A 24383-nucleotide genomic window follows, 5' to 3' on the forward strand; every position below is an offset into this window, starting at 1 on the left:
TACTGTGATGCACCAACTGAGTATTGCTTTTCTCATCTTGTCGAGCACTTGTGAATGTAGTAATCCCTGTCATCAGCTCACTGGATTCAATAACGTAAAATTTGCCTTGTAACAAGATTACATTGGTTCCATGTTGATGCTTGGAGCGCATGACCTTGTGACTGACAGGAAAAGGATATATCGTAGCTGGAATGCTTATAGTTGATACCTGTCGGTGAGGGACGCGGTCATATGAACTTCAAACTCTGGTCCAAGACATGCAAACAGCAAGCCAAGCGATCTTCTGTAGTTACAGTGACAAACAGTAGCATGGATGCTATGCGTGGGAGAAAAAATGGGCGATCTTTTATCCGCTCGTTTCTCAGTGCTGAAGATGACAAAACGTAACTTTGTTTGCAGAGAAGAATATCTTTCTGGGGTTTTCCAATTGGCTCAAAGAAGACAAAGAACAAGTAGTATATATATTCTTCTGCCGGGAAATTAGATTCTGGACGGCCCTGGAGTTTCAACCGTAAGATGATTCCCTGCCAACTTGTCCCCTTTTTATGATTTCTCAATCCAAATGAGAGAGAATGGACCAAAATTGCAAATACTTATTTTCTTTTGGTTTATTTTATTTTCTTTCCTTTTGCATACATTTCCTGAACACTTCTTTTCCTAAAGAATGACGAATCACAAATCTTTCAGCCTTATAGCTTACTTCATGTACAGGTGAGCAAGCTTCGCCGTTCACCCAGACTTCATCTAACCTATGACAACAGCATCGTTCACACTGAAAACAATCAACAATCAAATAAAAATCTACCTACAGGCAGGAGCATAGAAGCTTGGGATATGAGCAAACACAATGGAGTAAGGAGACACGGTTATGGGCTGCGTTCCCTTCACTTGCACAGATGCCAGCTTAGGGATGTCTCCGTTGGCATCAGTAGCCAACACATTGCCATTTAGCAACACCTGTTGGCTCTGCAAGTTTCCATCTTTGGGAGTGAGATGGTACTCTTCTCTTGTGAGCTCAGCTGCTTCACCAAGTCCAGGAATGTGGCCAGACCTTCTGCCCTCCTTCCTTGCACTGTGGGTTTGTGCACCATCGCTCGTCACGTAAATGTGGTTTGTGTTGTTGCTACTAAGGTTGATTAGGAGCAGAGTAATCCCTTCCTGGAAAATCCAAGGAAATGGAATCAGGCTTGGATCAGATAGTTAGTATTTGTTATTGGAAAAAATAAAGGGAACTTAAGATTACATGTGCCCCCTACCGAATTTCTTGCGCAATGTGCATAAGCACGGATCATATTTGTGCCATTGAATGTTGTTGAGAGAACCTTGGTTCCCATGAGGCGATGCCATAGTAAAGCACTGCAGACAAAGGCAGAAAAGTTGAATGAAGATGGTCGGTTTGACACCGTTTCTTTCGTTCTACAACATCACATGCAGTGGAACCAATTCTTAGCTTGGATAAGGTACATGGCGCCAGGTTCTAATAACGGGAACAAATTCTACACATTTAGGCATATGCTTCATTACTTGTTACAAATGTGCAGTGATTTGTGGTGCCGGTATATCTCCATGGATTCAAGACTTTGTTTATGGTTTAGTATAGGATAAGATATTTTTGTTCCTATATAGAACTTTCTCCTGTTATAATAGCTTCTGAAAATCTTGGGTATGTTTACCTGTAATAATCAGGATTTGGTTCAAATGTTGTTGTGTTGAGCAGGCCATAGTTCCCACCAATCAAGGTCTGTCTACAGTAAGTCTTTGTGTCATACTTTGATGACATCCCAAGCTGATCCAGGTACCTGAAACATCACAGGTCATAGTTAATAAATACTTCTTTACATGGTAAGTTCACGAGCATAGGAATTCGCTGTTTCAAAAACGTTCTTGGCTTACCAGAAGCTGAACACAAACGCATCAGTTACAAGGTGGTGGCCACTGTTGTAAGCCCCTCCAGCCTCGCCAACCCATGCAACGGTTGAAGTCCCTGCAGACTTCAGTATTCCCTGGAGATTGCTGAACGTGCTTGCCTCGCCATCAAGGTAAGATGGATCAAGAATTTTCTGAATCAGATGATCGTCAACACCTGACACGTTCAAAATTATATCCATTTATGCAGATTCCAAGTCTCTAACTCATGTACCGATTACCGAATCAATGGTAAGTCAAGGCGGGCATACCAGGGCCTAAATTGTAGATATGGTGAGTGATCACATCCATTTGATTTGGCTTTGTTTTGCTGACGAGTTCAGTGAACCAGGCGGCGTCAAAGAAGCCTCCTGGTGCAAGTAGCAGTGGCTTTGATGGGTAGCCTTGGTAGGTGCTGTCAATGATGTGTTTCAGAGTGATCACATCTGCTGCATATTGGTCCGCATCAATCCGGGCTCCAACTCCACTGCCACTGAGTTCATTCCCTACAAGAACAGTGCATTAAGATCCCAAAGTACTATACTATACAGAACTACTGCTCGGGTAAGATTTTTTTTTTTAAAAAAAACAACTGCTCAGATTGGATTGCTTCTTAACAAAACAGGGTATTATAAAAGTATGCCTTTAGAAAAACAACTGCTCAGATTAGATTGCTTCTTAACAAAACAGGGTATTATAAAAGTATGCTTTTTGTACATTGACTTCTGAAAAGCCAAGAAAAGCACCATTCATGATCTTTCCCTTGCTCTTTGCAGCTGATAGCTCAACCTTATCTAAAGCGATGTTGACATACTTGCCTGTGCATACTTAACAGAATTCCTTTTCAACATATTTATCAAAACTCCCTAAATGAAGCGGCTCCAAAAATATATCATAGCAAAATAAAGAGAACTGCTTTTGTGAAAAAAACAACAGGATCCACAAGATTACAGCCAACTCACCAAGCTCCCATCCATGGATATCATATCCCTTATTTACGGTGTAGCTAATAAAAGAAGCTGCATTTGTGTAATTCCATGGCCCACCTAAAGAACCATCAGGCATTGGGATCCGGCCATTTAGAGCATTCAACCCAAAAATAATTTTTGCCCTGCAATATCAGACAGCCAGTTAGCCAATCATGTCAAAAGAGAAAGCAGCTTCTGAGACTGGCCTGAGAAAGTACCCAGATTTTTGGAAGAGCGCGTTGAGCTCATCCCATCTATGCAATGGCAGGCAACCTTGCGTGAAACCAAACATTGCCGATGTGTTCTTCACGAACGGAGTGCATGGCTGACGAGGGTCGCCGGTGTCATATATCAACATATCTTGCAAAGAGCCGCCCAGCCGGAGCTTCAGGGGGGAGAATGCTGCAAACGTCGATTACATTATTGAGAAAAATAAGCAAAGCATCAAAGTGTTAATGCCATGCGTAACATCTTAAAAAAGAATATATCATAGCTTGCAAAGTACTCCTACTAGAATTTTTGCTACTGTCGCTTAGCTACAGCATTTGAGAGACTACAAGTATTTGTGACCGTCAGATCGAAAATCGATGGCTGGAATATGTCTAGAGCAAGACCTTTGATTTCTCGATTGGAGAAAGGCATCAGCACTATTGAAAGTGAAAGGGACGATTATCATCAGATGGCTTACCTTTGACGGCATTCAGCAAGATTTTGTTGGAGAGATTCTGCAGGGAGGAGAATATTAAAGACCTGTGTCAATCACCCATGTCATGGACTATTTGAACGCGCACTTCGTCAAAGCTCGTAGCAAACGAATTGGAAAGTACTCCTTATGTTCAGAAATAGTAAGCGTATTTCTTTTGGATTCAGTTTTTGAAATTGGATTTTAACTAAAATTTCCTTATAAATATATCATTTATAACTACAAAACTTATATCGTATGAAATCATTTTAAACTATGAACTAGTTGAGTAGTAACGAGCGCACAGTTGAACACGCACGCACCAAAGTAGTAAATTGCCTGTTCTTCTTTTGATGAAATTCTAACCATTCTCTAAGCACGAACAATAGAATATGGTTTAAGTAGCCAGTAGTGTTCTTGTGCTTTGGTAGGCTTTACGTTTGCACATGATTAGTAGAAAAAGGTACTGCTACTACTACAAATGCAAACGGCTCGACATGACTATAGGTCCATGGAATGAAACTCCATAGGCTGTCTAATTCCAAATTGTTCTCCAACACACAGCTCCCAAAAGATCCATGCCGTTGCCGACCAACAAAGAAAAATAAAAGAAATTTCCTTGAGAACCACGCCCATGTTCTACGGGTCCTAGAGAATTATCCTGAATCAGATTGGTAAGGACAACGTTCGAACACTCTAATTTGGCAAGATCTGTGTGAGTGTGTCAACTGACCAGGTTGAGCAGGGAGGCGTTGCCCCAGGCGCAGGTGCCGTAGTCGCACTTGTCCGGCGGCCACCAGTCCAATGTCGCGCACACGAAGTCCTCGTCCGTCACCGCGACGGCGGACCGCGCGTCCACCACCACCGCCTCGCCGCCGGCGACGGCGGTGGTGCTTGTTGGAATAACCACGCCATGGCGTGTGTGTCTAGCGCGTGTGCGCGTGAGTTTGTTCTTGTCAAGTTGAAAGTCCAGGATAGGTCCTTGGTCAGCAGCGGTAGAATAGGCAGGAGAAGGGCATGCATGGTGCCGGTTAGCACGGGAGGAGGCCGAGTCGTCCGTGAACGAGCGTGTGGTGCTCGGGACGTTGAAGACCGAATCATGCGAATCATGGCGAGCTTGCCGGGCAGGGAGTTCGTGGCTCCGAGGTGTGCGTCCCCTGGCTGTTAAATAGCCCTTGTACTCCACCGTTCTTTGTCGTCAAGTCCAGTGAATAAGATAGCCAAGATACAGGCGAGTTCGTCACCGCGGCGTTCGTCGCCGGAAAATCACTGTTCATCTTCTTCCTCGCGCTGCCGTCGTGAGTGAGAGAGAGAGAGCAAGCTATCCTAGCGTTCCTGGGCGCCAACAATTGGTACCAGAGCTTGGTTTGGAGAGCATGTCGTCGCCGTCGAGCCCACCGAAGATCGGAGACAGCGGCAAGGCTGTCGTCGCCGTGGAGCGCGTCGTCAGCAACTCCGGCGCCGTCGAGCTACCGCTGCTGACCAAGGCCAATTACCACGAGTGGGCCTTGGTCATGCAGGTGTCGCTGGAGGCCATGGAGCTGTGGGACGCGGTGGTGGCCGTGTCCAAGGAGCGCGCCAAGGATCGGCGGGCGTTGGCCGCCATCTTGCGCGCGGTGCCGCCGGAGATGAAGGCCGGGCTCGCCGTGAAGAAGACGGCGAAGGAGGCGTGGGATGCGGTGAAGTCCATGAGGGTTGGTGACGATCGTGTGAAGGCCGCGAGCGTGCAGCGCCTCTGGAAGGAGTACGAGAACGTCGTGTTCCGCAACGGTGAGTCCGTCGGAGACTTCACCATGCGCATCAGTGGCCTCGTCGGCAGCCTGCGCGAGATGGGGGAGACGCTGGAGGACGGTCGCGTGGTGAAAAAGATCCTGCGCGTGGTCCCGAAGAAGTTCAAGCAGGTGGCGGTGGCGATCGAGATGCTCACGGACCTCAACACCACGTCTGTGGAGGAGCTCGTCGGCCGGCTGCGTGTGGCGGAGGATGCTGACGTCGAAGAAGCTACGGACGGTGTCGAGCGGCTGTTGCTCACTGAGGAGCAGTGGGAGACGCGTCGGCGTCAACGCGGCGGCAAGGAGCGGGCGCACGGCCATAGCGGCAAGATGGGCGCTGGCCGTAGCGGCGGCCATGACAAGGATGACGAGGACACGAGCAGCACGAGCTCAGGCGCTAGCAGGCGTCATCGAGGAAGGTGCTTCAACTGCGGCGAGCGCGGGCACATCGCGAGGGATTGCCCCAAGTCGAGGAGGGAGAGGGCGCTACTCGCCGATGCCGACGACGAGCCGACGCTGCTGTGATGGCGGTGTACGCCATGTCATGTTTAGGGGGAGTTTGTTGGAATAACCACGCCATGGCGTGTGTGTCTAGCGCGTGTGCGCGTGAGTTTGTTCTTGTCAAGTTGAAAGTCCAGGATAGGTCCTTGGTCAGCAGCGGTAGAATAGGCAGGAGAAGGGCATGCATGGTGCCGGTTAGCACGGGAGGAGGCCGAGTCGTCCGTGAACGAGCGTGTGGTGCTCGGGACGTTGAAGACCGAATCATGCGAATCATGGCGAGCTTGCCGGGCAGGGAGTTCGTGGCTCCGAGGTGTGCGTCCCCTGGCTGTTAAATAGCCCTTGTACTCCACCGTTCTTTGTCGTCAAGTCCAGTGAATAAGATAGCCAAGATACAGGCGAGTTCGTCACCGCGGCGTTCGTCGCCGGAAAATCACTGTTCATCTTCTTCCTCGCGCTGCCGTCGTGAGTGAGAGAGAGAGCAAGCTATCCTAGCGTTCCTGGGCGCCAACACGGCCCAGACGCAGAACCCGACCATCTTCAGCAGCAACCCGGGCGCCATTTCGCAGGTAGAACGAAACGAAACCAAGAACAGGGACGGATTGAAACCGGGAGGAGGGAAAGAAAATGCTGGGGAAAGGGCAATGCCCCTTAAAAGGCGTAAGGGGGAGGGAAACTTCTTGCCGCCTACACCATGAAAAGCATCTCAAGGGGGGTGCTGAGGGATGGAGGGTCCGGGGAGGAGATGTCAGATGGGCTGCTGCTACTGCCGCCTTTAATGGTTGGTTTGGTGCGGGGGAGCTTGGAATCTTTATATGGGGAGGGAGGGAGGTCGGGGAGGGAGGGAAGCTGGCAGAAGTGGAAGCTCATTCAGAAGGAAGAGCGTACTGTAGCATCATGGACTGGTCACATTGGTAATCTGGCACACTGCTCATAGCCAAATTTTCGGCTCTTGTACTGTTAGTCTGTTACATTTGTTTTCTTTCTCCATTTATTATTTGGTGAGGGTATACATGAGCTGTGATGTGATGTGGTGTCCGGTGAGTTTTTTACTGTTTGGTGAATTTTTTAGAATTTGGCAATTTTTAAAAACATATTCTACTAATTTTTAGAATTTGGCTATTTTAAAAACATATTTTACTAATAGACTCCAGCGAAAATAATTTATGTAAATAGACTCTTTTGCACAACGCCAAATATCACAGTCTGCGCTATTCAACCATGACACGGTGACAAATATCATAACGTCATACAAAAGTGTCTATTTTTTAGAAATTATTTTCATATATATCTATTGGTAAAATATGTTTTTAAAAAATATCAAAATATAAAAATTCCACGTACTACTTGATGGTACTAGAAACAAGCACATCATACAGGATTAAATGTCCTAGAGAAAAATCACAGGTAGTTTAGAAGTTTTCTTCCACGAATACACAGAAGGACTACGTATCAGGAACGTTACAGTTTGATTATAGACGCAATGTGAGGGGGGGGGGGGGACACCCACTTGGCACTACCAAAACGCTGTGTTGCTAAACAGACTACTCACAAAATAAACGAAATAAGTGACGTGCACCTGCCGCGGTTCATAACTTCTCATCTACCTTGATATGCCCGAGAACCTACGCCACTGTTGAAGAGCGATGATCGAAGAGTCAGGCGTTGCGATCCTTCCATAGATGCCAAGCTACAAGCATGACGATGGTGTTGGTGCCTTTCCGCATCGCCGACGGCTGCAAAGAGGCGACATGTGTCCACCAGTCTTGCAATGATGTTTCTGAGAGGAAAACACAAGAACGTCGAGCCCGCGAGAGGGACTCCCACCAGATGGACTTAGAGAAGGAGCAGTTGACCAAGATGTGATCTGCAATCTCAAGCGTCTGGTCACATAGCCAACAAGTGGAGTGAGCATCGAGCCCATGTCTTAGTCGCCTGTTCGCCATCCAAATACGCGTCGCGACACAAGCCAGATGAAAAACTTAACTTTCAGAGGTGCATATGTCCTCCAAAATCTGGTCGACACCTTGGAATGGAACAACACCTTGGTGAAGGGCATTGTAGGCCCACCGCGCCGAGTACAATCCCTCCGCGGTCCAACACCAGACATAGACGTCCTCTCTATGCTCGTCCAATTGGACCTCCGAGAGCCACGACCAGAGCATGACATACTCCACGAGCGCTTGCATAGATAGCGCCCCTTGGATGTCCTTGAAAGTGCCTAGAGGGGGGGTGAATAGACTTTTCTGAAAATTAAAACTAAAACAGCAGATTAAAACTGCCGGATACTCCGATGAAGGTCGAATAGTCCGGTCTAGTCCGGAGTATCCGGTATAGTCCGGAGTCTCTGGTCTATACAGGAAATCAAAAACAACTACGAATTAAAACGAGCAACTAGAATCTAAAAGTGTAGCTATGTCTACTAGTTATCACAGAGCTAAAAACACAGTTAATACTAGCAAGATGATCGCTAAGGCAACTTATATGTAAATTCACAAATTCACACGATTAATTAAATTGCACAAATAAGAACACGAGAGATTATCCCGGAGTTCGGCCACCTCACAAAGAAGTGCCTTCGTCTCCGTTGAGAAGCTCACAAAGAGCCGGGTCTTTTCCAACCCTATTCTCTTCTAGCGACCACAAAGATCAAGCTAGAATTTTCTTACTCAATTTGAAGTCGATTACAAACTTCCTGTGGCACTCTACAAAGATTGGGTGCTCTATGGACGATGCCTTGCCGTCTAGAAGCACAAAGCTTCAAGAGTAAAGATCACAGCGAATGCTCGAGGAAGAACTCAATGCTCAAGTGGCTTAATCTCACTCCAAACCCAAACTCATTAAATTTTGCAAACTTTGCACTAGAGGTGGTTGGAGGGACTTTGAATGCTCTTAGAATGCTCAAGGAGTCTAGAGTTCACTAGCAACAGCAAAGCTTTAAAGCCAAGGGGTGTGGGAGTATATATAGCCCTCTCTCAAAAACTAGCCGTTACTGTTCTGTCAGACCTGACCGGAGTATCCGGTGAACACCGGAGTATCCGGCCCCAAATCCAAAAACGGCGTCAGAACGGTCACATAACGTGTCAGAACTAGCCGTTACAAATTCTGTTAAGTTACCGGAGTCTCCGGTCCTGACAGGGCTATCGAATATACTAAGTCCGGAGACTTGCCGGACCCTCCGGCCTCTCCAGGTACCGGAGTATCCGGTGAACACCGGAGACTCTGATCTTTTTATCAAAACGAATAAATACTAACTGAGACACCCCTGCCGGAGTCTCCCTCGGAAACTCCAGTTAAAACAATTTCTCCTACCGGAGTATCCAGTGAACACCGGAGTACTCCAGTGAACACCGGAGACTCCGGTCTTTTTCAATAAAAATAAAGACTTAATCGATTGACCTCTGGCGGAGTCTCCCTCGGAGACTCCGGCATTAAAACTCACCAACTACCGGAGTATCCGATGAACACCGGAGACTCCAGTCTTTTTCAACAAAAATAAATCGGAACCGAGCACCCTCTGCCGGAGTCTACCTCGGAGACTCCGGACTTAATACTGAGTACCGGAGTATCCGGTAAACACCGGAGACTCCGGACTCAGTGGACTTTGCAAAACTAACCCGGTGTCCGTGGGTGAGTGTGTCTCTCAACTTATTGGTTCTAAAGGATATCTTGAGCATTGAGACACTAATCAAGCAATCAAATACAACCCTTTTAATAGAGCGGCTATCCTAGACTCAATTTCAAAAATAAAAGAATTTAAATCCTATTGAGTACTCCTAGTTTCTCCTCCTTTCTTTTCAAAGGGCATCAAACGTCATATTTCTTCTCAACTTGACTTAAACTTGTTCATGACTTAGATAAACATATTAGATCCTTAATCGTTTTGTCATCAATAAACCAAAACCCACTTAGGGGGCCTAGATGTACTTTCAGTCCTATATCCACTTCCGGTCCTGTATAGTTTGCGCTACCATCCGAGTGCAAACAACATGATGGGTGATCATCGTGCAGAGCACGGCGCTAGAGTTTTGATTGGTTTTACGCCAAGACAAGCGTCCATCCAGAAGAGGGCACGCTTGCCACTGCCAAGCTGCACGTAGATGGAAGCGTCGAAGAGATCCTGAACCTCAGGCTCCACCTATAGTTGCAGCTCCAACGAAGCACGATCTCGATCTACTTTCTGCAGCCAAAGCCAACGGAGGCGCAGCGTGTAGCAGGCTAGCATGTGGGAATGCTGAGGCCCCAAGCTTCAACGGCCTACAAACCATGCCCCATGTGACTGCGAACTTGCCTCGCATCGACACGTCGGTCCCCGTCCAAAGGAATTTACGACGAATTGCATCGTTTTCCTTGATAATCCATGTGGGCAATTTTTTCGCCATGATGATATATATAGGCATGGACGAAAGGATGGATTTCACCAGAATTAGGCGTCCACAATTCTACAACAACGACCCCTTCCAAGGTGGAAGCTTGGCGGCGAGGTTGTCCACGAGCGGGAGGAGCTGAGATCTCGAAAGTGTCCTGTTGGACAACGGGAGTCCAAGGTATTTGATCGGGAATTTCACAATTTGACACTGGAAGATGTCTTGAAATCCTTGCAGTACCGCATCACAACCATAGATTGGAGTAATAGAGCACTTGTCCATATTTGTCCTTAAGCCTGAAGCAAAACCAAAGATGTCTAGAATGGTCTTGATCACTGAGGCTTCATGGTGCGTCGGCGAGGTGAAAAGAATCACATCATCTGTATACAAGCAACATTGGTGCTAAATCACTAGGTGACCAGTAGGTTGGAGGAGGCCAATAGTGCTAGCCTTGGCAAAGAGTCGATTGAGGACATCCATCACCAAGATGAAAAGAAAGGGAGACAACGGATTGCCCTGGCGTAGGCCATGTCGTGACGGATGGACATTCCTGGCTGACCATTGAGCAAGACATGCGTAGATGATGAAGATAGCAGGATCGCAATCCAAGTCCTCCAACGTTGCCCAAACCCCTAAGCGTGCAGAACTTCCAGCACGAACGACCACGCAACCGTGTCGAAAGCTTTTGAAATGTCTAGCTTAAGCAGCAGTTTAGGAATTTTCTGTTTCGTGAGCCGCTTCGTGGATCTTTGTATGAACATAAAATTGTCTTGAATCGATCGCCCCTTAATAAACGCGCTTTGGTTGAAGTGAATGAACTTACCAAGGTGCAGCGCGAGACAATTTGCCAGCAACTTCAAGATCAGCTTCAGAAAGTTATGAAGCAAACTAATTGGACGATAGTCCTTTGGTGATGTAGCGTCTGGCCTTTTGGGAAGCAGGGATAGTAGTGCACCATTCAAGCAATGGAAGTGCTGGTCGTTTTGAGCAAAGAAAGCATCAAGCGCCATGATGACATCCTCCTGGATGATCGGCCATGTAGATTGATAGAACGCATCAATAAAACCATCAGGCCCAGGGGCCTTGTCCGGTGGCAGATCACAGATTACTCTCCAGACCTCCTCCTCGGAAATTGGTGCCTCGAAGCCGGAAAGGTCCCATGGAGAGATCCCCAGCGAGTCCAAATTAATCGTAGACGATCTGTCCACCTCCTCGCCCAGCAGCTACTCAAAATAGCTCTAAAGGACAAGCGCTTTCTCCTCATGGTTCTATACCGAGTGGTCACCAGTCCATAGGCAGGCGATGTGATTCTTCCGCCACCAGTAGCAAGCATGTAGGTGGAAGAAGTGAGTATTTGCATCACCCTACCTCAGCTGTGTGATCCTGTATCTTTGCTGAGCAATGGTGCGTTCCAGGGAAGATAGGCCGAGACAAAGGCACTTCAATTGCTCACGGAGTTTGAATTCATTAGTAGAGAGCGGCCAGCCATCTTGCGCGTGATCAAGCCTCATAATCACCTCCTTGGCCAGAATCAGTTGTAACTTGACATTATTGATTTTCTTAGCTACCCAACTCCGAAGCTCTCTTGCTGAGTTACGAATGAGGCAGTCAAGACACCGGAAGGGGTCACAGACGGAGTATGGGCAGCGCCAACCTCGTGCAACAACCTCAAGGAAGTCATCGAACCTCGGTCAAAATAATTCAAAGTGGAATCGTGGCTTGGAATGGATGGGCACATTACACTAGAGTAGAAGGGGGCAGTGACCCGAGATGTCCGATGAAAGCCCCTGAAGGATGGAGAAGGGGAAGAGCTCCTCCCAATCCAAGGTGACCAACACACGATCAAGCTTGATGAGCGTCGGAATTGCGTGCTCGTTACTCCAAGTATATGTGCGGCTGTGCAGATACAAGTCATGTAATTAAAGGTCATCGACAACCTGGCAAAAATGCAACATGCAACACCGATTAATGCACGCATTGTTCTTGTCTGTCGTATCCATGATCAAGTTGAAGTCACCAACGACGAGCCAAGGGCCTGGACAAGCGTCCCGAATAGCCTGCAAGTCCTCCAAAAAGAGTGTCTTTTCATTATCGTTCTGAGGACCATAAACTGAGGTGAGCCACCAAGGTTGATATCTGGAGAGTGGGATAACCTTGGTTGTGGTTGTAAAACTGCCAATCTGCACGTAGGACATGGTGGCAATGTCCGAGCGACAGGAGATCAGCACTCCACCTCGAGTGTGGGAGGCCAACAAGTACGCAAAATCTCTAAAATTGGACCCAAGCATCGAGAGAACACATCGAGCTTAGTATCTTGAAGGCACATAATAGAAGCCCTGGAGTCTTCGACGAGGAGACGAACAGCATCACGACGGGTTGCGGAGTTAAGGCCCCGTACATTCCAAGAAAGGATAACAATTTGATCCATCGAAACAAACAGAACACCAAGAACCATGGCCTAGCACAAACACTGTGTCCGTTATAGAGCTGATGAACTTGCAACGAAAGAGGTCTTGCCGAGGGACGGGAAGAGCTCTTTCACAGCTGCCAGATGGTGCCCTCGCAATTCCTCATTGAAGAATTCCTCGTAGGCCTTCAACGTCGCCTCAGAGACCGATGCAGACTCAGAGCGGGTGCCCACGCGGCGCATAAGCACAACCTCAACATGCTTTGCTGGTCTAACCTACGACAATGACTGATTCACAATCTGCCGACTTCGCTTAGGCAACAGAGTAGGCAACGCGAAAGCAGTGGGTGCGAGCGGAGCATGTTTTGGGGCAAGTGGTGTTTGAACATTCTTCTAGACACAGTCAGCAAAGGCCTTTAGAGCGTCCTCTGGGTTGGTGATAGTCGTCTGCTGAGATGAGGCATCCGAGGCCATTTGGGTATCAATTTGTTGAGTTGGGCTGTCGTCAAAAGGCGGGGTAGCCACCGCCAAAGCAGCTTGGTGCTCCGAAGCGTTGTCAACACCGTGTTGACATGGCATGGAGAAAATTGTGTTTCGTCCGTCAAAAGGCCCGGTGGCGCAGCCGGAGACCCAGGTGCGTCGCAACGAACGACAAGTGTGGCGCACGCAAGATCGACGGCTAGAGCCCGCGTTATGCGAGATAGTGTTGAGGCCGATGGCGATATGCGAAGCAGTTGCCTTCTGGTCCATGGGACAAGCCGCGGCTCTATCGCAACGCCTAGAGTACACGAGAGTGACACTCCGCGAGATAGTGGGCACATCATGAGCTTGGATGACACTGAGTTCCACCATCATGGGGTCGAAAAGACGCTGATAGATCTCTTCATGGGTGTTGATGGAGATGGCGATAGGGTCATGCGCCCCTATCTGCTGCACACCGAGAGGCAACACAGACGTGCCAAAGCCCTCTAGAAGAGGCATGGGGAAAAGCATGTCCTCGGGTTGCGTGCTAGGAAAAGATCCGAATTGGATGTGCATGGAAGCCGGGGGATGAGAAAGCACCCCATCGGCCCAACGGACACCGCGAACGCCACCATGGACCAACACTGGTATAATCCCGGCCGTCAGGAAGCAGTCTCGTCCGCCGCGGAGGGATGCCTGAAGAGGTGAAGCTGAATCAGTCGTTGTGGCCGGCAAAGGCAACCAAGACAACAACCTCCCAGGAGGGAGGCCAGAGCGGCCCATGTCACTTCCCTGGCTGCTGTCGAACGCCCCGACGCCACCGTCAGAAGAAGCAACATCATCATTGCTAGAGGATGACGGCACGTGGAGTTCCGCCAGGGAAACAATCCAGATAGAAACGCAATACTTCAAAGTCTGCACCTCCATGAAGTAAGGTGGAATGATGCCAAAGGGTTCTTGCATCTCGGGGTCATCATAACGAATAGCGTTAGTGGGCTTTGTAACCTCCAGGACCATCTTGTCGGGAATGAAATCCGAATGATCGCACCAAGCAACAACGCGGAGATCCGAAAGGTCAGGCCGGTCGGCTAGAATGGTCTCATCCCCAAGCCGCTCAACCCAACAGTGGGAGGCCAGGAGCTGTTGAACTGTAGAGATGGACCAGGTATGGGGTGGTATGCCACGGAGGGAGGTGATAACACGATAAGCCAAAACGCCACCGATTGAAAGGCCATCCTCATCTAAGGGTGATAGAACCAAAGGACGCCGGGCACTAGAGGCCTGCCGCTAGAGGCAAGGATGGTGTCGCGCACTGCTTAAGACTGGCAGACGATCAAGAAGCTTAGGGGGAAGAAGGCCTTAACGGTGAACTCCTCCGCTGGAACGCCAAGAACGCCAGAGATGAGGTTGGACAGCACCAAGGCCTGAAACCTCGAGCGGGCACGATCCATGTAGGCAATAAGCGCCCAACGGAGGCGACATTCCTCCGCTGAGAAATGGCCATACCGGGGCACAATGCCTCTAGCATCCCGCGATGTGCGGTGAAGAACGACGACCTCATGGATGGAGGTCAGAGGCAAGGCAGGGGCCGCTAGCGCTGGTGGGGAGCCTGGAGGAGTAGGCCCGAGCGTCGCAGGGGCGGAGGGGGTGGAGCCAGCACGAGAAGGCTGTTGGCCGGCCTCAGTGGAATGAGGCACGGTAGCACTGCCGGCCGTCGAACCCACTAAGGTGGAGGGAGCCGAAGAGAGGCGTCAGATTTGCCGTCGGTCGCTGCTTCCCTCCGAACCGAGGAGGAGCCCCGCAGACGCTTACAATCTCTGGCATGGTGATGAAACCCCCTACAACAGAAGCATCTTGGCGGTAGGCAACAGTCAGCACGACAATGCTTCCATGATAAACAGTTGAGACAACATCCGTCGAGGGTAGCATGCAAGCTCTTTGTGCGTGGTGCGGGCGCAACAGATGGCGGGCGAGCGTTACCCTTTGCCAGGCGAGGACGGCGATTGTAACATCCTGAGTTTAAGCCTGCCAATTAGTACAAACTTCACTCCAAATTGAAACTTTTTAGGGCGAATTAGGCTGATTAAGATTAAGAAAATAGGAGTGTGGATGTATATATACAAGTATATGTATACATTCGTAATTGTGAGTTATGCTAAGTTGCAGCAATATTCAAAGTGCACTAGGATCAAATTCAAAATAACCTCTGCATTAAGTTGGTTCTTGTGCCTTAGTTGAGATTTTTATGGTTCTTTGGGTGAAGGTTTGAAATTGAATGTCTCTCACTTTCAAATATACTTTTAGATTCTATTCAGCGCAAATCCAAAATTGAGTTGGATCCTTTGGTTCAAATCATCTTGAAAATCTCGAGATCCAAGTTCAAATATTCAAAATAGAGTTGTTGAATCCAAAGTCAAAACCAAATTCAAATTCTCCAAATTTGAATTATTCCAAAACCTTTTCTTTCTCTCTTTCTTTTTCTCCTTCCATTTTTCTTTTCCCCCTGGGCCAGCTTTCCCCTTCCCTCTCTCTTTCTTGGCCTAGCCGGCCAGCCCGGCCTCCTCTATCCCACGCGCCGCGCCCAGCCCAGCTCGCCGCGTTGTACCGGCCCACTCGCGCGCGCGCACTCATACGCCCTCCACGGTCCGCTGAGCCACGTGTCGCTGATCCACCCGCACCCGTCCGCGCGCCTCTCCTTCCTTCTCCCCTCCAGCGCGACGACGACATCGCCGGTCGCCGTCTCTCCGGGAAATATCTCGCGCACGCCCGACCAGCCTCCGCGATCCCCGCTCACTCTCCGCTCCCGCTCTCTCTCTCTCTCTCTCTCTCTCTCTCTCTCTCTCTCTCTCTCTCTCTCTCCCTCCCTCCCTGCTACCCATGCCGTGACTTTTGCGGCCCACACGCGTGGCCGGCGCAGAGCGCCCATGCTCCGGGGAAAATAGTGGGTGCCGGCCGCCACCTCACCACCGACGTCCCTGTGACGCCAGCACGTGAACCGCCTCCCCGTGCTCCCCCTCCCGTCTATAAATAGAGCAGCCCGTGTTTCTCTCTCCCTCCCTTTCTCCACTTCGTCGCGCCACCGTACCACCACCACCGTCATTTCTGCCGCTGCAACCTCGCCATCACCCATTCACCAACCACGTGCCGTCAAGGAGTTTCAGGACACTACCACCATCTCTGTGCCGCTGCCTGTTCACCAGAAGCTCGACTGAAGCTCGTCCGCACCAATAGCCGAGCTGCGCTGCCGCCATCTCTCCGACGAATCGCCGGCCGCCGCCCCGCCCGTCGTCATTCCTGCGCTCGGTGAGCACCCCAAGCCCTAGCACCCCCTCCTAGATAGCGTGTAGGCGTCCCCGCGCTCTCCCTTAGCATTTCACCGTATGCCGCCGTGTTTTGGTTTTCGCCGCAGCAATTGCGCTCGCCGCCGGCATGATTCTGCCCTGTGCTGTGATCCGGCCATCGTGCTATGTGCTCTAGAGGCATTAGGCCTCTTTTCCTTGCAGGATTGGCCCCTCCCCGTGTAGGGGAGGTGCTGTCCAGTTGCGCCGCGCCGCCATCTCCTCTCCGGCGGTGATCTGGCGTCGTTCTCTCCGCCGGTCGCCGTCGAGATGATCCTTGCCGAGTCCACCATGTCGCGTAGAAGCCCGGCGTTAACTCGTCGTCGTGAAACTCCGGCGAAAACTCGATCCCGGCGAGCTTTCCGGCACTGCGCCGCCGTGATTCCTCGCTGCCGGCTTGTTTCCCCTCCGCTCTGCCGCTCGCACGCGTTCGCGTGCTGGCGCGCTCGCGCAAGCCAGCTTGGGCCATATCTCGGCCTGGCCAGCAGGCCTGGCTCGACCCAGTGGCTGCCTGGCCGGCCTGGCCAGCCTAACCGCCAGCAGGCCGTGCCCCGTAGGCCGGCCTAATTCCCCTGGCCCGTTAGCTAGCCAGCCCAGACCCGAATGGGCCAGTACTGTGTAGCTATTACTGTACAGCCCAAGCCCAGCCCAGGCCCATCTAGGCCCAAATCCGGCCCAATCTAAGCCCATTCGGCCCATCTAGGCCCAAATCCGGCCCAAATCCCACCAATTCACTGTTCATGTGGGACCAGGCTACTGTTCAGTAGGCCCCATCCCGTGGGTCCCACCTATAAATAGTGTCATTTCATAATTTCCCGATTTAAATTTATATTAAATCTTCCGGGAGCCGTAACTACTCCATTCTGGCTCCGATTTCGGCGATTCTTTCGCCAAAATTCATCTAAAATCGAGATCTAGTCATCTGTTACATTATGATGTTTATTAAGGCTCATTGGCTTTCCATTTGGTGTGATGTGGTTCTTCCCTAGTATAGCTCGTTAATGGTCGTAGTCGCAATTGCAGATCTGCCAGAATTCTGTGAGTGCTGCGCGGGAAGCATCAGAAGCGAAGAAGATCCTGATTACAACCAAGATTTTGAAGAAAACTCCGGAGAAGGCAAGTCCTATTTCCTTGATCATATTGAACCAATGTTTTCGAATAATATATATGATTAACTAAAATCAGACTTATTATCGCATGTGCTATATATTGTATTTTATTTCAAACTACTTGTAGTAGTTAACCCTATTAACATTGTCATGCCATACATATCATCATCCAGAATACATATCACCCTAGGAATACCTGTTGTTAAATATATTAACGATGGACGACGTCTTGATATCTAGCATGCTTAGGATTGAATACATCTCCTCAGAGATGTCGCTTTTAAAATACGTCTCCTCGGAGATATTGCTTTTAAAACACTTCTCTTCGGAGAAAAGATTTACTATTATCAACAATAACTCATATACCATGATTCCTTGATGGTTGTGAATTCCGTGATGGTCGAGAAATCCTTGATGTCATGTGGGACATGGAAGGTGATGTGTAAAAATGGGTGAAAACTGTTTTGGCGCGGGCAGGTAGAGTAGTCCTCCGGGGAGGATGCTCATGGGGGCTTGAGTTACATGATGGTATTCATTGCCCGTGAAGATGCCTAGCCCGGCCACTTAAGGACCGAGTCTTGCGCCGTCATGCTTAGCCACCCCGTGCAACCATGCGTCCTGTATGGGCAGGACTTGATTTTTCCTTCACTGGACTGAGTTGGGCATCATATCAAGAGGCTGAGAGCAACGAGCAGCCAGGGGTCTATCTGTCCCGCTGTTTGGAGGTTCTGGGACCGGCTTAGGCTTAAAAATGGAGGCTGACCTTCGGAACATGCAGCTCTGGAACTTAACGTGTCTCGTGGAAAAGCCCGGCAAGAAAGGTGTTTGGAGAGCCTCGGTATGATTTGCTCCTCCGCTTGCAACGGTTGGAGGCTGAGCATATCGTATGGGTAAAGCTGTACAACCTCTGCAGAGTGTAAACCTATTTGAATAGCCGTGTCCACGGTCATGGACATGCAAAGCATTGACCTCACTTGAATAGACTCCAAGTGCGTGTGTTTTGATGAGTGAGTGTGTGGACTAGATGTCCGTGTGATGTGGTTCCTGGCTCGATCCGCTAGAAGCTGTGTGGTGCTAGAGGTACACCAGATGTAATAAAAGGGACTGCGGAGTGAGGTATAGCCCCTCCCAGGACCGAAAACCCCCCAGATACAACTTGTTACCCTGGTTTTAGTTTTAAAACCGTATGACAACTTTATTACCAGGTCACCTTCTAATACGTTGGGGACTTGAGGTGATACTCAGTACCAACAGAAGATGCCTGCAGTTTGTTTTCAAAATCTTTGTTACATTTATTCCAAAAAGTTAACAGTGGAGAGTATAACTGCATACCTGCATGAAACCTACTTTATGCTTAAAACTATGCCGTAAAGCCTTACCCTTGAAATACCCATATATACATCTATCAACACTTTGAAGTAGTATAGGGCTTGCTGAGTACCTTTTGTACTCACTCTTGCTGTCATTCAGATGAAGAAGTCGATGTCGACTTCGCCGGAGGAGAAGCCAGAAATGAAGAATAGTATCTAAAGTCTCGTTCGCACCCTCGTTGCTTGTGGCTTGGGCTTTTGTTCCGCTGTGTGCTTTGATGGCCGCTAGGCCAGGTTTGTAATATACAGTATGGGTTGTAACCTTTTGTACTCTAAACCATATTACTTATGCACGAAATTTGACTATGATATTATGACTGTTATACTGTGCGTATTAGCTACGTAATTCAGGGACTGATACGTGAGGCATAGGGGAACCCGGGTTCAGGGTCCTGACAGCGATGACCGATGACAATGGTCCATGCATCATTGTCGGCCTGAGGCAAAGCAGACGCCGCAGGTGGCAGCCGCAGGGGAGAACGGCTACGGGAAGCAGGCGGAACTCTCCGCGCAGCAGCCATGAAGCCAGAAGGGGGAACATGGCCCGGGGAGGTCGAGGCAACGAATCTCGGAGGATGGACTTGCCTTTAGGCCCACCGGACGAAGACCCAGGAACCGGCACCTCAGGAGACAGCAGCGACCCCCCAGCCGAGGAAGCGGACAATAGGGTATCATGGAACCAACGCTGCACTTTGAAACAACTAGTGGAGGTGGTGCCATGGCAGAACAGGTGAGCGAAAGGAGAGAGAGGGAAGAAGGTCACCAGGGAAGGGTAGGATCACCGGATGTAGGGGAGGAAACCTGCAGCGGACGGTGGACAACAGGACATGGAACTTGGTGATAGCGACATCTAAGATGAAGGAGGGGAAGGGGAGGAGCGGGCTCCATATCTGATGTGATGTTCTTTGTTGGACTGCATAAATGTGATCCAAAGGCTCTCCTTCAGAAGTTTGTTAATGCCTGCACTCTTCACGTAGTCACTGGGTAGGGAGTAAAAAGTGTATATAGATGACAGTACTATCATGCAGAGGTGGAAAGTTCATCTTTGACAGCTGTGAGGACAGACAAATGGGTAAAAAGTTTCTAGGAATCCACTGTCTTGTCCAGGTTGCAGCCTTTACTCTTTACATCTGGCGAGAGCCTGTGTTCTTTCCTGATAAAATTGTTGGTGATATGATGCTCCCGGTGACACAGTGCTAATATCACTATCCTCTGGTAGTAGGTATGTTAACTGGGTCTGTGAGTTCAGTACCTGTCAGTTTTGCGCTTGAGATTTAGATTTGGTCGGGTCGGCTTGGGTTTCAATTTTCCACCATGGGCTTCCATCAGGTCGCCAAAATAATAGATGATAGCCTACTTCCAAGCAGACTGCCCATGAGGCCACGTCCACCTAAGCTGACTATGATCTGATCTCGGACCTCATTCCTCCGTACCTCCACGTGCCCACGCGCTGCCGCTGCCACCACACGCCCATGCCGCCACCCACCACGTGATTGGAAGAGGAGACCGCGAGCGGAGGTCCTGAGAGGCGAACGTGGTCAGAAACATGCAAAGGTCGGGAGAAGCATGGTCGAGGGTGGAGACGGAAGGCCACGGGCAGAGGTCAAAGAGGCGACCATGGCTGGGAGTCGCTAGGATCAGGGAAGCACGGCCATAGGCCGAGAGCTACGCGAGGTCAGGGAGACAGGCCACCGCCGGGAGCTGCGTCTCCTTCCTGGTGTTCGATCTAGTCGCAACAAGCTCAACAAACGTGTTGCCACCATCAGATCTGAGCTAATTTTGGGGGAGAAGAGTCATGGTGCTAGATGAGGCATCGCCGCTATGGAGAGAGGGGGTGGGGGTGGGGAAGGTCACACAAGAAGGGTGTGGGGTGTGGGACGAGTTTGGATGTTAATTTTTGTTTGTTTGCACTTTCGAGTTCATGGCGGACTAATGCTAACGGATTTTAGATCAAATATAATTTTGCTCTGTCTAAACCTGACACGACCCATTGTCATTCCTATCTATTGGCCACATAGGACCAGGAATGTTTCAGCCAAAATAAATAGACAAACGAATTAAATCTTTGGTCCACCAACCAAACGGTGAGAAATGAGAATGCGAGATCAGATGACTCGTATCGAGCCGGCTAGTGTCACATGGATCGATCAATGATCAAAGTCAGAGTTCATTCAGGTTAGGATTCTGGCCTCTGTTCATCCCGTACGACCGGGCAAATCGTCTCCGTTCATCCGTCCTTTGAGCACACTCTACCGGTTATTAGAAAACATTTTGAAAGGATTATGGTCGTGCGACTAAGTAGAAAATATACTAAATTGGTTGAATACAGTAGAGTAATAATTAAGATGAACGATGATCTTGTCATCTCATTCTCGCTCGTAGCCGTGAAGTGAATTTGGACGTAAAGACGATTATTCTATATGTAGGCAGGTGGGAAGAATCAATCTTGTTGCGACAGACAAATTAGACGCTATCTTTGTGACACCGTATATCTATTATGTACCCTAGATACACGGTAGTTTTACTGTTGCGCCATCTTTCAGTTATGGTTCAAAACAGTATAGTTATGATCTATAAGATAAATCAGTTATTAAGATATGTATAGTCGTAACTATGCTGCTTTCTGTCATTTGATCTTAACTTGTTCATCTCTGTATACAACTTCAGTTACGATCATATGAGACTAGTGCGTCAGATGTTGGATGATCAAATATATATAGTCGTAACTTGGTAACCTTCTCTAGTTATATTATGTACTTTTTTGTTATGTGATATTAACTTATTCACCTCTGCGTATATCCGCAGTTACGATCCCAAAAATAATATAGTTACAATCTATAAGATAGGTCAGTTACTATATATATGTACGGTAACAACTCAGTAACCTTCTCTAGTTGTAATTATGTACTTTTTGTCATGTGATCGTAACTTGTTCACCTCGACGGCGATGACGACGCCCCAGAGCGTGACATCCAGGAGGAGCGGGACATCCGGGATGAGCTCGGGCCACCGCCACACCGCAGCCCCTAACTGCTCGGAGTGCGACCATTGCTGCCAGCACCCACGGAGGCAGGACGCGTATGGCAAGGGGAGCAGGATGGCGAGGCTAGGCAGGCTGAGGTCCGGCAGCCATCGGAGCATGGGCACCAGGCTAGGTAGTGGTGCAACGTAAGTCTGTTATATATCTAGGCGCAGAATAGACTTATCGTGTGTGTATATAAGTGCTTGTATCACTATAAAAAAAAGTGGTATTGTATAGTCGGGGTGTGAAAATACTAATCTACACCTCGGGTCAGCCTAGCCTAGCTGTGCACACGCCCAGCTGTGTCGTGCACCCGTGCGCGTGCCCGCGGGGTAGCCGAGCCAGCCGCACGCTAGCGCCTGCCCGCGCGGCCGCACCGCGCCACATGGCTGCCCACCTCGCTCTCCCCCGTGCCCGCGCGCTCGCCACATGCCTCTCGTCATGTGCCACATGCTCAATAGTTATCTAATAGCTGTCATCCAGTAATTCTTTAGTTGCTATCATCCAACAATTCTCTAGTAATTCTTTAGTAGTTTTACTATAAGTTGGATGCTTTCAAGTACAAGTGTGAAATTTACTATAACTCGGATGCTTCAGTAGTCAACTATGACTCGGATGTTTCAGTAGTTATCAGTTATGTGAGAATTTACTATGACTTGAATTATTCAGTAGTTGTCAGTAGTATAAGAATTTACTATAACTTGAGTTCTTCAGTAGTTATCATTTTTCAAGCACAAGTGTAAAGATTTAATATGGGTTGAAAATTTATATGACTTAGATTCTTTCAGTAGAAATTTACTATGATTAGAATGCTTTAGTAGTTTTTTATAGTTTTATTCATTAGTTATGTCAGTATCTGTTCAGCAGTTTCATATCATAGAAAAATTATTCAGTAGCGTCAACAGTTCAGTATTTAGTAGTTTCAAATCACAGTAAAATTGTTTAGTAGTATGTCAATAGTTGTCAGCGGTAGCCAGTAGTGATAGTAGTTTTATTCAGTAGTGTTAGTAGTTTTGGTCACTAGTTTGTTCAGTAGGTTCTAGTAGTTTGTATCAGCAGTTGTCAGTAGTATCAATAGTTTATTCAGTAATATCAGTAGTTTTTCAGTCATAGTAATATCAGTAGTTGATCACGACTCTAGTGGTCAGTAGTTTCGCACGGGGGTGGGGGCGCGGGGTGGGGACACGTGGCGGGCGTAGGGGATCTGGGCGTGGGGGCATGTGCACATGGCGCACGTGGGCAGACGCGACCGCAGTGGGCGCATGGGGCACGTGGCGCGAGCTCAGGCGTAGCAGGCTCAATGGCACACGCTAGGAACTGGGCCGGCTGCCTGGTGTGTGTGGGTGGGCTAGGCGGGGTGTAGAATAACTAGGTATAAAATATCACTACCGTGTGTGTGTGTGTGTGTGTGTGTGTGTGTGTGTGTGTGTGTGTGTGTGTGTGTGTGTGTGTGTGTGTGTGTGTGTGTGTGTGTGTGTGTGTGTGTGTGTGTGTGTGTGTGTGTCTAAGAAGTATATTTGATACTCCTTGGAGTATTATTTTTACATACGTATCTCATAACATAGGAAATATCTTATGTGATAAATGATATATACATGGAGCATGTGAGTATATAAGATCATCATATATATTTTTTAAGGTGGTTTGCACATATTTTTTTGAGTATATTACATTTTATGTACAAATATAAAGATATTATCAAAATCTATTAAAATTGATGAATTTCTATTCAATTATTTCATGCAGTTCACATTAAAGTATCTTAGAATGAGTATATAACTATATTTATAGTAATAAAAGAGTATATCTAGTTTATTTATGTGGTATATCATAGTAGAGAGTATATATAAGATTGGGCCGGAGATTGTGCTTTACTTGGCTCATTGTATTTAGTTTAGTACCATTGTGGATAGAGATGATCATATGTAGCATACTTATGTATACGGTAATGCTCCTCATCTTACATCTGATACAGGGAAAAAAATCGGATGCTAGCTCTTGAGTGCAGCCCACCTCAAGTGAAGGAAAATGCCCACGAGTTTGCATCATCTGTCAACGTGAAATATCACATGCGGTTGCCCGCCTGCTTGTGGTCTCGCTCGCGGATCGTATGATCAACGCACTTGTCCGTTCGTACGTTCATTCGCTATGCGTCTACGTTTCCAGAGCCTGTTGCACATCTTTATTGGCGATGCTGCAGGAATATATTTTTGTTGTTGCAGTACATATTTTTATTTGTTGCAGCAATAGTTTCTCTCAAGCGTGGGTGACAACGAAGGTCTAACGGTGCGGTGCCACGGCAATGGTGCCACCCGTCGGGTGATCCAAACCGGAACTTTCGATTGGGGAGGCCAAAACTTCTGGTTCTTCCAGGGAGGTTTCGGTTTGATTTACACACGAGGTGCTCAGTGTTTGGCATTATAACTTTTCGCGTCACAATCCCTAGGTGTTCGGTGGCTCCATTCGTAGATTTGGTACGGTGG

General features: G+C 48.5%; 1 protein-coding gene across 1 annotated transcript; it reads right to left on the reverse strand.

Moving 5' to 3' along the window:
* Positions 1–586: 586 nt before the first annotated feature.
* Positions 587–4416, reverse strand: LOC133920997 (heparanase-like protein 3). The gene is made up of 9 exons (XM_062365678.1): positions 4289–4416; positions 3562–3623; positions 3092–3275; positions 2868–3016; positions 2178–2411; positions 1894–2083; positions 1674–1799; positions 1257–1356; positions 587–1158 (listed from the first exon to the last, which is right to left on the reverse strand). The coding sequence occupies exons 3-9, from the start codon at positions 3229–3231 to the stop codon at positions 802–804; spliced, it is 1296 nt and encodes a 431-aa protein (XP_062221662.1). The 5' UTR covers positions 3232–3275; positions 3562–3623; positions 4289–4416; the 3' UTR covers positions 587–801.
* Positions 4417–24383: the final 19967 nt, after the last annotated feature.

The sequence above is a fragment of the Phragmites australis genome, chromosome 6, assembly GCF_958298935.1.
Source record: "Phragmites australis chromosome 6, lpPhrAust1.1, whole genome shotgun sequence".
Lineage (NCBI taxonomy): Eukaryota > Viridiplantae > Streptophyta > Magnoliopsida > Poales > Poaceae > Phragmites > Phragmites australis.